The following is an 11,457-nucleotide window of genomic DNA, read 5'->3' as shown; positions in this document are numbered from 1 at the left end:
AAAGTTGATAAACATAAAGCTCGTCTTATTGCTAAGGGTTTTTCACAAGTTGAAGGCATTGACTATACTGAAACCTTCTCCCCTATTGCCAGAATGAACTCTATCTGCCTTGTTCTTTCCCTTGCTGCCTCTTTCAAATGGAAAGTCCATCAGATGGATGTTAAATCCACCTTCTTGCATGGGGACTTGCATGAAGAAATCTATAAGGAACAACCTCCTGGATTTATACAAACAGACTCTAGCCTTGTGTGTTAGCTTAAGAAATCACTTTATGGTCTCAAGCAAGCCCCTCGAGATTGGTATGCCAAAATGGATAACTTTCTTTTTGGATACTGGATTTTCTAGGCGTCATTGTGGCAATATTGTCTACACCAAGAAAGTGGGTAAGTCTCTTATAATTCTTGTTCTTTATGTTGATGATCTTATCCTTATTGGTAGTGATCCCAACCTTATAAACCATGTGAAGTCTAGCCTTAAAAAGCAGTTTGAAATGACAGACTTAGGACAATTGCATTATTTTTTTGGTCTACAAGTCTTGCAATCCAAAGTAGGTATTTCCCTTTCCTAGTCCAAGTATGCATGTGATATTCTATGCCACTTTCACATGGAAGACTGTAAGTCAGCCCGTTCTCCCTTTCAGTCTGGAGCCAAAATTTCAGTCACTTGTACTTCCCTTGAAGTTGATGCTACCTTATATCTTCATCTTGTTGGAAAACTTTTTTATCTAACCCATACCCGTCTTGACCTTTCCTTTGTTGTTGGAAATATTGCTCGGTTTATGAAAAACACACATGAAAGTCATTGGAAAGCAGCTAAAAGAATACTTCGTTATGTTTGAGGTACAGTTTAGTTTGGGATTCATTACAGTGCAGAAGCATCTCCTCTATTGGTTGGTTTCACTGATTTTGATTGGACCGGTGACCCTGATGATCAGAAGTCTACTGCAGGTTATGTCTTCACTATTGGTTCTGGACCTATTACATGGGCTTGCAAGAAAAAAAGTGCAATTTCTCTTTCTTCAGCAGAAGTAGAGTATCGTGGCACCATAGAAGCTAGTAAGGAAGCCCTATGGCTTCGTCAGATCCTGTTAGAGTTTGGTTTTCAGCAGCAACATCTGACTAAACTTTGGTGGGATAATCAAAGTTCCATTCAACTATGCAAAGATCTAGTCCAACATCAACGCAGCAAACACATTGAACTACAAATGTACTTCATTAGAAAGCTCATTCATGACCATGTTCTTGAAGTTCAATATTGTTCAACCGATGATCAAATTGTAGACATCTTTACAAAGGCTCTCACAGAGGTGAAATTTACTAAACTTCGATTTATGGTTGGAGTTCAAGAAGTTGTCACTAAGGGGGGATAGTCTCTAATGCTTCCTTCCTTCTCCTATTGTGTCATCTTTGTACATCCTTCAATCCTATCCCAAGTTGTTCTTAAGGGGGGATGTTAGGATATTCCGACGCATAGGAAATAGTTAAGTATAACTTGGTCTAGTGTATAGTTAGGTAAAGTGTGTTCCTTTAGTATGTATTTTTTGTAACTTACAATCTGACGGTCATGATATGTTCTAAACATGAAGTGATTCGACAGTTCATTCTCTCCTCGGTATTACCGACACTTGATCCGTGGCTTAACACCTAATTGGTCCATGATCTCTATTTAAAGAGCATGGAGGGTCATTTGTAAGGTGACCGTTCATGAGATAAGATTTTGTAAATTTTCTTTCTTTTACATTAATAAATTGCATGAAGTTGTCGTGTTGGCTCAGTCCGTGGATTGTTTCCCTCTTTGAGGGTTTTAACCATGTCAAGAATACTGGTGTACTGATTGATGATCTATTTGTGAGCGATGTCCTTTGGTGTTCTATCTAAGGAACTTAACATGTAAATTCCTACAAACAAATATACACAGAGATTTCCCCTAGATCCCAAAATTGGGAGTACCAAATTGATTTTCATTATATTTCTTTCAATATTACAATAAATATAAATATGTGTCGAATCTTTCACAAACCCCGATCCACTAACCCTGGATTAGAACCTAATCGTAGTTCCCTTGACCGGATCTACAAAATACCATGGGAAGAAAACCATTATGCCCAAAACCATATGCAAAGCCCATGCACAAAACCATGGGTAGGTCCACCCACCATCTTTGGGTTTGTGCAACTATTATGGGGTCTGCATAAAAAAAACTCCCAGGGCACTGCCTCGGACCCCGTGCAAGGGGGGCTATCGCACCTGATGCTAGTCGTGGAAAGAATATAATACATACCCAACAATATAAAGATTATTTGAAAAAAAAATGAGATATATAAAATGTATGACTCCAAACTTGGTGTAGCATGTATTGCATTGAGATCAAGTGGATTTAATGAATGACGCTTCAACAGATAATGCTATCCTTATTGCAAAGTGGAAACTAAAGAATCAACCAAGTGCCATGGATGTGTAGTGACAACAAATTTAGTGAGGCTGCCGACATTCATTTCCACCCATGCCATGGATTTTCTTCAGATGGTGTATATTTAAAAGTGGATCAACTTAATCATGGATTTAGTATGCTCGACTACTCCCACGAACTAGGCCAAAACCATTGGATGTTCCACAACTAGAAACTATAGTATCTCATTACATTGGCGAATACATAATCTTCAAATATGGCAGTGATTATTAGCTCTTCTATTTTTTTTACACCAACTAATGTCTAGTTGTTTCAAAATTCAGGTAACAAAACAAAAATGGTGGCATTTCCAACAAAGGAAGTGGAATTTAGACGACTTCCGAATTGCCAACAACATCACTGGAATTAACCTTATATTAATAAATAAATATTTAATTAACATGTAATCAATAACCATTATGTCATTGTGTCATTAATTAACATTAGGTTAAGTATGATTGATCAAAAGTATTAAAAATCCATGAATAATCAGTTAAATTAATTAATATAAGAATTAATCAATATATAAACATTTAAAATTACATTTAAGTTATTATTTTAAAAACAAAAACTATATTTTAATTAAATAAATAATTAATGAACAATAATTAAGTGAAAATAAAATAACAAAATATATATTAAGTTAAATTAATGTAACATAGAAGGTCGGCGGAGGCAGCTGGTTGGTAAAGTCGAACTCGTAAAGATGGTCAAGTCTTGTGCTCAAACCTGAGCGAGGGCGTTGACTAGTCGCGGGTGTTACTCGTTTCTTAGGCCAAGCCCGCTCACCTTTTAAGGTCGGCGGACGCGGCTGGTTGGTAAAGTCGGACTTGTAAAGACGGTCAGGACTTGTGCTCAAACCTGAGTGAGGGCGTTGACTAGTCGCGGGTGTTACTCGTTTCCTGGGCCAAGCCCTCTCACCTTTTGTTTTTCTGAGTGCGCACTCCTGGCTTGCATCCGTCGACTGCACCAGCACGCCCCTGGCCTCTGCACCCTTCCATTCGTCCAGCCTCAGTCAATGGAGGCCAGTGGGGACCCCGATCCCCCTCCTTCGCCGCCTCCGGAGGTGCTAGCTTTCAGATCAATGGTAGCTGCTGGACCAAAGCACCCTCCCTCAACTATTCAACAGAAGTTCGTTAAGAAACTGGACACAATTCCATCAGTAGCCCTACTAGAAGCAGAAACCTGCAAAGCAGCTTTGAACCTTGAGGAGAGAGGCCTCATAGGTCAGTTCACGGGCCTCTGGCCATCTCCCAAGTCAGTTGATGAATGGACCCAAAGGAACTGGAAGCCCCAGATCAAAGAGGGAGTCAAAAGTTATTTTGTAGGTAAGGGTTTATTTGTGTTTGTCTTCGAAAACCCAGATGACAGAGGCTTAATCTTTAGAAATGGACCATATTTCATGGGACCCCAGGGTCTTTATCTGAACAAATGGTATCCTGATTTCGATCCCTCCCAGGACATCCCCTCTGCTGTCTCGGTCTGGGTTAGGCTCCCCCATTTTCCACTTCACTGCTGGAACCAAAAATCCCTTCAGATCATAGGTAATGCATTGGGAAAATACATAGATCAAGCTGCGAGAAAAGACCAGTATTCATGCGCCCGTATCTGCGTAGAAGTGGACCTAGAAGAGGGGTTACCGGAAGCTATCAAACTCACTGTAGCTGGGTGGACGCATGTCCAGGAGTTGGACTATGAACAACTACCCTTTAAATGCAGACATTGCCATGGTCATGGACACTTTGCAAAGAACTGTAAAAAGAAAGCAGAGGAGCAAGTAGACAAACAGAACAGGGAACAATGGACTCTAATCTAGAAAAATGCAACCTCAAAAAAAGGCACAGGAAAAGGCAACAAGGACAGAGGCCCTAGCAGTGCCAAAGCCAACCAGGAAACGGAAGCAATTCCAAATGGGACAGAAAGTGCTCAGAACAATCAAGTAACCCTATCCCAGGAGAATGTAGAACAGGCAGACACTCCACCTTCAAACAAAGAGGAAGGAGAAGCAATTCAGATCGAGGCCAACCAAGGCAGTCCCTCTAATCCCTCATATGCAGAAATAGCAAGGAAAAAACCAGTTGAAATCTCTGGTTCCTCGGAGGATGAAACCTACGAGCGACAAACGAAAAAAGCAGGAAGGAAATCCCGCAAAGAAAAGAGGGAGGAGGAGGCAGAAAGACTCAAAATACAAGGAAGTCAAGCTACAATAGAAATGTCTATTGGGCGAAATATTAGACCAAGGCCTTCCAAAGGAGGCCTCAACACTCCCTTAAGTAAATAATGAAACTCGTCTCTTGGAACTGTAGAGGACTGGGGAACCCCTCCAAAACTGAAGCAGTTAAGGATCTTATGAAATCAAAACCATCAGATATCCTCATGCTCCAAGAGACCAAAATAGAAGGCCAAGCCCTTCTAGAGATCAACAGTTCAAAGTGGAATAAAAGAACAGGCAAAGCTGTCAGCTCAAGGGGAACTTCTGGAGGGCTGGCAACTCTTTGGAACGAAGACCTTTTTCATCTGAAAAATCATCAGGAAACACAACACTGGATCTTTACGGAATTGATGCACAAAGCAAGTAAGTTGTCTATTTCCCTTTTCAATCTTTATGTCCCAGTTTCTTACTATGAAAAACGAGAATGATGGAACTCCCTCTCCGCCTTTTTAGAGCAGTCATCTCCTAGCAATATCATCATAGCAGGGGATCTCAACATCATTATGAAAGCAAAAGAGAAGGCGGGGGGGGGGGGGGGCAGTCAAGCAATATAGACCCCATGCTAGACATGGTGGAGGAGCTCTTTCAGCGCTGGGACCTCTTGGACTTCAATCCTGTTCGCGGCATTTACACTTGGTCCAATAACAAAGTGGGAACATATCACATCTCAGCATGTTTAGACCGATTCATGGTACAAAGCTCCATAATGATGAACAAAAAGATAATCATCACTAAAATTCTGCCTAAACTCACTTCTGATCACAAGCCTATTCAGCTCCTCTTGGAAGATGAAGAAGACCTGGGACCTATTCCGTTTCGGTTCAGCCCTCTATGGATCGAGAGAGAAGGTTTTATAGAGACAGTGAAGGTAGCTTGGGCCAAAACTTTTATGGTATCCCCAAGGTATGTCTGGGAGAAAAAGTTGAAAGCCACAAAACAGGCTTTGAAAAACTGGATAAAGAGACCAGCCCCCTCTCCTACCGAGCAAAGAAAGGAGTCAGTCCATTCATTGCAGACTCTACAAATAGAGATGGAAAGCAAAGATATCACAGCGGAGTTGTTGGAAAAAGAAATAAAAGCCCCACGATCCACATACCAATCTTTCAGAAAGGAAGAAGAATACTGGAGACTCAAATCCAGAAGTCTGTGGCTGAAGGCTAGAGACTGAAACACCTCCTTCTTCCACCAACAATATAGAGCGAGATTTGTAAGGAACCACATAGCAGAAATCAAAACAACTGAGGGCAATGTTTGCAAAGGATTTAACCAAGTCAAAGCTGCCGCCGAAACCCACTTTAGGAATCTATACAGAGAAGGAAATCACAACAACAATGAGGAAGCCACTGAATTCATCGCTAACATCCCTTCTCTCATCAACCCTGAAGAAAACGCAACACTATGCAGGCCAATCACTGAGGAGGAAATCATAAACGTTATCTGGTCCATGGACGCAGACAAGGCTCCCGGGCCTGATGGATTTATAATCCATTTCTACAAAGCTTGTTGGCATCTTATCAAAGCTGATCTCCACAAAATGATAGGTTGGTTCATGAAAAAAGCCAAGATAGGTGGAGGAACCAACTCCACTTACCTTTCTTTAATCCCCAAAGACACCAATCCGGAGTCATTCGCAAGATTTAGGCCCATTTCGTTGTGTAACACTTCATATAAAATTCTGGCTAAACTGTTAGCAAATCGGATCAAGCCCCTGTTAAAAAGACTGATCTCCTCTCCTCAAGGTGGTTTCGTGGAAGGCAGGCATATTCTGGATAATTTAATCCAAGTTCAGGAGACTATACACTCAAGCAAGCAATGGAATGAAAAAGGTATGTTGATTAAATTAGACATGGCAAACGCCTTCGATAGAGTTGATCGCTCTTTCCTCAGCAATGTCCTTCTCGCCTTTGGCTTTTCGACCCAATTCGTTAATCTTATCAAAGCTTGCATCGACAAACCATGGATTGCCCCTTTAGTCAATGGCTGCCCCACAAATTTCTTCCAAGCCTAGAGAGGTATCAGGTAGGGATGCCCTCTCTCCCCATTCCTGTACATCATAATGGCAGATTCCCTCAGTCGTAAACTCACTGCTGAAAGACTAAACGACAACATTCTGGGTCTCAAACCTTCCCATGGAGCTGATGCCCTGAACCACGCTCTATTTGCTGACGATTCCCTTCTCCTTGGCGGAGCCTCCATCAGAATTGCCAAAGCCATTGACACAGTTCTCAGAAGTTATTGCAGAGCCTCTGGGGCTTTAATCAATGAGAGCAAAAGCGAAGTTTTCAGCTAGAATATAGATCAGAGGGAACTCACTGGCATAACCACTCTCCTCGGATTCAAAGGTCAAGCAACATGGGATAGATTCAAGTACCTGGGCCTTCCCATCATATCAGGAGCCAATAAAAGATCGCTTTGGAGCGAAATAATCTCGAAAATTAAAACAAAAATTGCAGCGTGGGGAGGCTATTGGCTGACGAAGGGAGGCAAAGTAATTTTAATAAAATCCATGCTGTCGACACTACCAATCTTCCAGGCAGCGTTTCTCTTAGCACCAAGAAATGTGACGTAGCAAATATCCAAACTACTCAGAGACTTCCTGTGGCAGGGAGGTAAGGGTAACGAAAATAAAATACATCTGGTGAATTGGGACGTGGTGAAAAAAACAATGGCAGAAGGTGGGCTGAAAATTAGAGACCCAGCTCTCGTCAATCTAGCACTGGGAGGAAATATTTTGTGGAAGCTGATCCATGAGCCCTCTCATCCGGTTAGTGTCTTGCTGCGTACAAACTACGGACCCAACAAATCCCTCAGCAACCTCCAGAACGCAAATACAGTAAACAACACGCAGATGTGGAAATTATGCTACAGAAGCAGCAAGTTCTTCAACAAACAGGTCGACAGGATCCTTGGCAACGGAAAACGCACCCACCTGTGGCTCGACAGTATTATGGGGAAAGAACCTTTGAATAATAATGAGGACATAACTGATCTTAGGGATTGGCTGAAGCAAGCAGGAGTCAACACCATATACGACCTCTCAAATTGGGATCAGCATGGAGATTGGGCAGGATGGGATTTTCATGGAGTCCCAGGCTGGTTATCCCATCAACAAACCCTGCTTGAAGATCTGCTGGAGGAAGCAACCCTTGTCAACAGATCCATGAAATATAGCTGGGGTTGGGGCCAGTTTGGAGTCTACACCACAGCTGTAGGTTATAGAGCATTGCAGGCCTCAAGAAACAGCAGACAAACACCGGCCTTTTGGAAGAATGTGTGGGACTCCCTAGCCTTACCAAAAGTGAATTTCTTCTTATGGACTCTGGTCCATAATAAACTCCTAATTGGTGATAACCTGGAAAAAAGGAATATAGCAGGGCCGCACAGATGTGGGTTATGCAGCAGCAATTTCGAAACAGCCCAGCACCTTTTCTTGGAGTGCAATTTTGCAAAAGAGGTATGGGGAATTATTTTACATGAATTTCAGATTATATTGCCTTCACAAATCTCTATTGCAGATCTCTATGCCACATGGAGCCTACTCTATTCCCAGCGCATCCCTTCCAAATCATTTTGGAGAAAAATTTGGACAACACTCCCCAAATACGTTTGTTGGCAGCTTTGGCTGGCCTGAAATCAGCTGATCTTCAGAGAGATGAGGCACACTCTTTTGCAAGTTGTTGCAAAAGCTAAATCCTTTCTCCTGGAAGCGGCCCAACAACAGTATTTCAAAGAAGACCCTTTGTTACTGCCTGAAGAAAAAAGATGGCTAGGCCAGCCAGAGCCTTACCTGCGTAAGCATCTCCTCTCTCCTCAAAAGGCCAATCAGGAATGGCGCATAAGAGACGAAGATGATAATTTTCAATCTTGGTGGTGGTCTCAAAACTTATCCACAATTTTCTTCGACGGAGCGTCCAAAGGTAATCCCAGCGTCACTGGTGCTGGGGGGGTCATCTACTCTCCGGATGGGGTTTCAAAAGACTGTTTTAGCTGGGGATTAGGCCAGAAATCCAATAATCAAGCAAAGATTCTTGGGCTTCTCAAAGCTTGCCATATTGCAAGAGACAAAGGTGCCAAAGAACTTCAAGTTTTCGGAGATTCAGAGATAATAATAAAAAATGTAAAGTTGGGAATATTGTTTAGCAATGCCACCCTCAACAAAATACTGGACAGATTGAAGAGAGTTCTCCTAGACTTTGACACGTGCAAGTTTTATCATATTCTTAGAAAGTCAAATAGTGAAGCTGATCAGATGGCAAACAAAGGCAGCTCTCTTATGAAAGGACTGCTAATTGTAAACAATGAAAGCTTTGTACAAATGCCATGAAATCCTAGTAGATCATAATCAACAACAGTTAGAACTCTGCAATGTAATAGGGGTCGCTCCGGCAAAGACCCAAGATCTTTTCAAATAAATAAAATCCATAACCGTTTTAGTTAAAAATAAAATAAAAATTAATGTAACATTTAATTTAAATTACTCAAGGTGTATATGTTGTAAAAGGAAAGTAGAGTGCCTTTTTTGGATAGTGAGTTATGGCCTATTATGTTCTAATAACAAGTGGTTTCTATAATAGATTATCAACAAAACTAGATTAATAATAGGTGATTTTTTGTAATAGACTAAGTTGTCTCTCAGTTTTTTGGTGGCCATGATGTTATCTTCCGAAAGATTTGTAAACAAGATGTTCATATACAATATTTTTGATTAATAGAAATCTTCAACATTAGTTCACAAAAAAAACATTTAGTTGTGTGAAAGAAGATTTTAATCACCTCTTTTAAAAAATCATAAAAACTAATAAAATTATAACTTTATTTTAAATTACTATTATTATTAATACTTTAAAAAATAATTAATATATAAGTTAATTGTATATACATTTTAAAAATACATGGAAGATATTCATGAGTTTCTCTCACTTTACTATGGTGATTGTAGATAGGTTTTTTTATAATATCATGGAGCAATACACTACTTATCAATACCACATGCCCAAAATTTTCATCAACATGTTAACCAAAAAAAAATAAAAAAATTGTAATGTTATTTTTAAGAAATTATGTTGTGTTTTTTAAGGTTCCTTTTTTAAAAATAAATATATGTATTTGTAAATAAAATTCATATGATTTATTATTATAATTGAAAATGTAATGAGTTTTTGAAAATTATTTTAACATTTTAATTTTAATTATATATTTGCAGAGTATAAAAGCATTTTAAGATTATTATAATTTTGCTAATTTAAAAAGTTAAAATGGATAATGTAAAATGTTTTTTAAAATTATATTAATAATTTTCTCTAAGCAATGCACTTATTTATTCTATAATATTTTGAGAATTAATCAAAAACCAATTTTATCATAAAATTATAGATAAAATCTAAAAATTTATTATTATTTTTAATTAAAACTTATATAATGAATATTTATATAATGAAACACTGTCTATTTAATATAACAATCATAATAATAATAAAACAAACAAACAAACAAAAATCAAAATATTGGTTTTTTTTTCATTGTTAAATATTATCTAAATGGTGAGGATTCAATAGATTGTTAATTTCATAACAAAATTTTGAAAGGAAAATGGAATACAAACCATACTTTTATGTTTTTTCTAATTTTAACTATATATATTTCTAATTTCAATAAATGGGTGTTGATTTTAATGAATAAGTGTTCACCATTCTTTTTTCATTACATTCATTCTACTCACCAAAATAAGAGACCCCTCAAATTGGTGTCTATTAATTTCAAAGTCAAATTATGCATTTCTTTATTGCTTTTCAATTTAAGTGGGTTTCAAATTCGCCTTTATTTATTGTGCCTCTGTTTTGACTTTGATTTTAACTATCTTGATCGTAGAAATATGCCAGATAAGACTTTGATTAAAATGTTACCTTCATCCTTATTCATCATAATTTAGAATAATTTTGAAATATGTAATACAATGAAGTTTATTTGTTTATTGCATGATTTTATGGTGCATTTATTTTAGACTTTATTTTAAATCTGCTTTATTTCATAGTTATCCTTATTTTGATTATTTACTTAATAAATTTCCATCCTTATTTTGATTATTTACTTAGTAAATTTTTCTCGATTAGATAAATAAGAGGTAAAAAAGTGACTTTATTTCTCTCTATCCAATACTATAATATTTCCAAAAGCAACCATCAAATTTAACATTATTTCACATACAAATTAAAAAAATCAATTAAAACTCACAATAAATAAACCAACCTCCCTAATTCTCTTATAAATGTTGGGCGGTCATTGACATCAACCCAATTGATTCAAATTGTCCTTGATTACTTTGTGCACCATTAGAAAATTCCCAACACATACTTTGACGCATCTCTTGTTGTTTTCAGTCAATTGGTTAGAACATCCCTACATCCCTTTGGTAGCGGGGATTTCATGAGTCCAAATTTAGTAAGAACTTTGTTTTTTCACGTTTCCTATGGTTTTGGAAATGGTTTTCAGCAATTGATGTATGTTGCTAGGATTATATCAGTGTGTTTTGAGAGCAAATTTTCTTGATATAAAAAAGATAATAGAAGGAACGAAGAATGTTTTTGTTTTATATATAAAAAAAAATAAAGTGTCATAGTCTCATTCAATGAAAGTAAAGAAATGATTGTGGTTGTTTGTCATCTACAACAAAAATCAAATTATTAACTCAACTATATAAATCTGTAAAGGTAAATCATTGCTAGAATTTGGTTTTAAACTTGAAATATTCAATCCACTACTTTCATGGTGAATTGTAACTATAATATTTGGTGGAAAGA

At 38.0% G+C, this 11,457-nt stretch overlaps 2 protein-coding genes across 2 annotated transcripts; both read left to right on the top strand.

Moving 5' to 3' along the window:
• Nucleotides 1-3,466: 3,466 nt before the first annotated feature.
• Nucleotides 3,467-4,264, top strand: LOC149216596 (uncharacterized). The gene has a single exon (XM_089390021.1). It carries the CDS (start codon nt 3,467-3,469, stop codon nt 4,262-4,264), a length of 798 nt encoding a protein of 265 aa, XP_089246147.1.
• Nucleotides 4,265-5,228: 964 nt separating this feature from the next.
• LOC149216595 (uncharacterized) lies at nt 5,229-5,828 on the top strand. Its single transcript, XM_089390020.1, has one exon. The coding sequence runs from the start codon at nt 5,229-5,231 to the stop codon at nt 5,826-5,828; it is 600 nt and encodes a 199-aa protein (XP_089246146.1).
• Nucleotides 5,829-11,457: the final 5,629 nt, after the last annotated feature.

Source organism: Pinus tabuliformis, chromosome 1_1 (assembly GCF_031772625.1).
Source record: "Pinus tabuliformis cultivar Carrire ecotype Pingquan chromosome 1_1, CPIR1, whole genome shotgun sequence".
NCBI lineage: Eukaryota > Viridiplantae > Streptophyta > Pinopsida > Pinales > Pinaceae > Pinus > Pinus tabuliformis.
The sequence above is the reverse complement of the archived record's forward strand: the minus strand, read 5'-3'. Positions and strand labels throughout refer to the sequence as shown.

What these genes read in the sequence shown, in the direction of transcription:
- LOC149216595 (XM_089390020.1), top strand. Translation starts at nt 5,229, where the DNA reads ATGGTGGAGGAGCTCTTTCAGCGCTGGGACCTCTTGGACTTCAATCCT.
- LOC149216596 (XM_089390021.1), top strand. Translation starts at nt 3,467, where the DNA reads ATGGAGGCCAGTGGGGACCCCGATCCCCCTCCTTCGCCGCCTCCGGAG.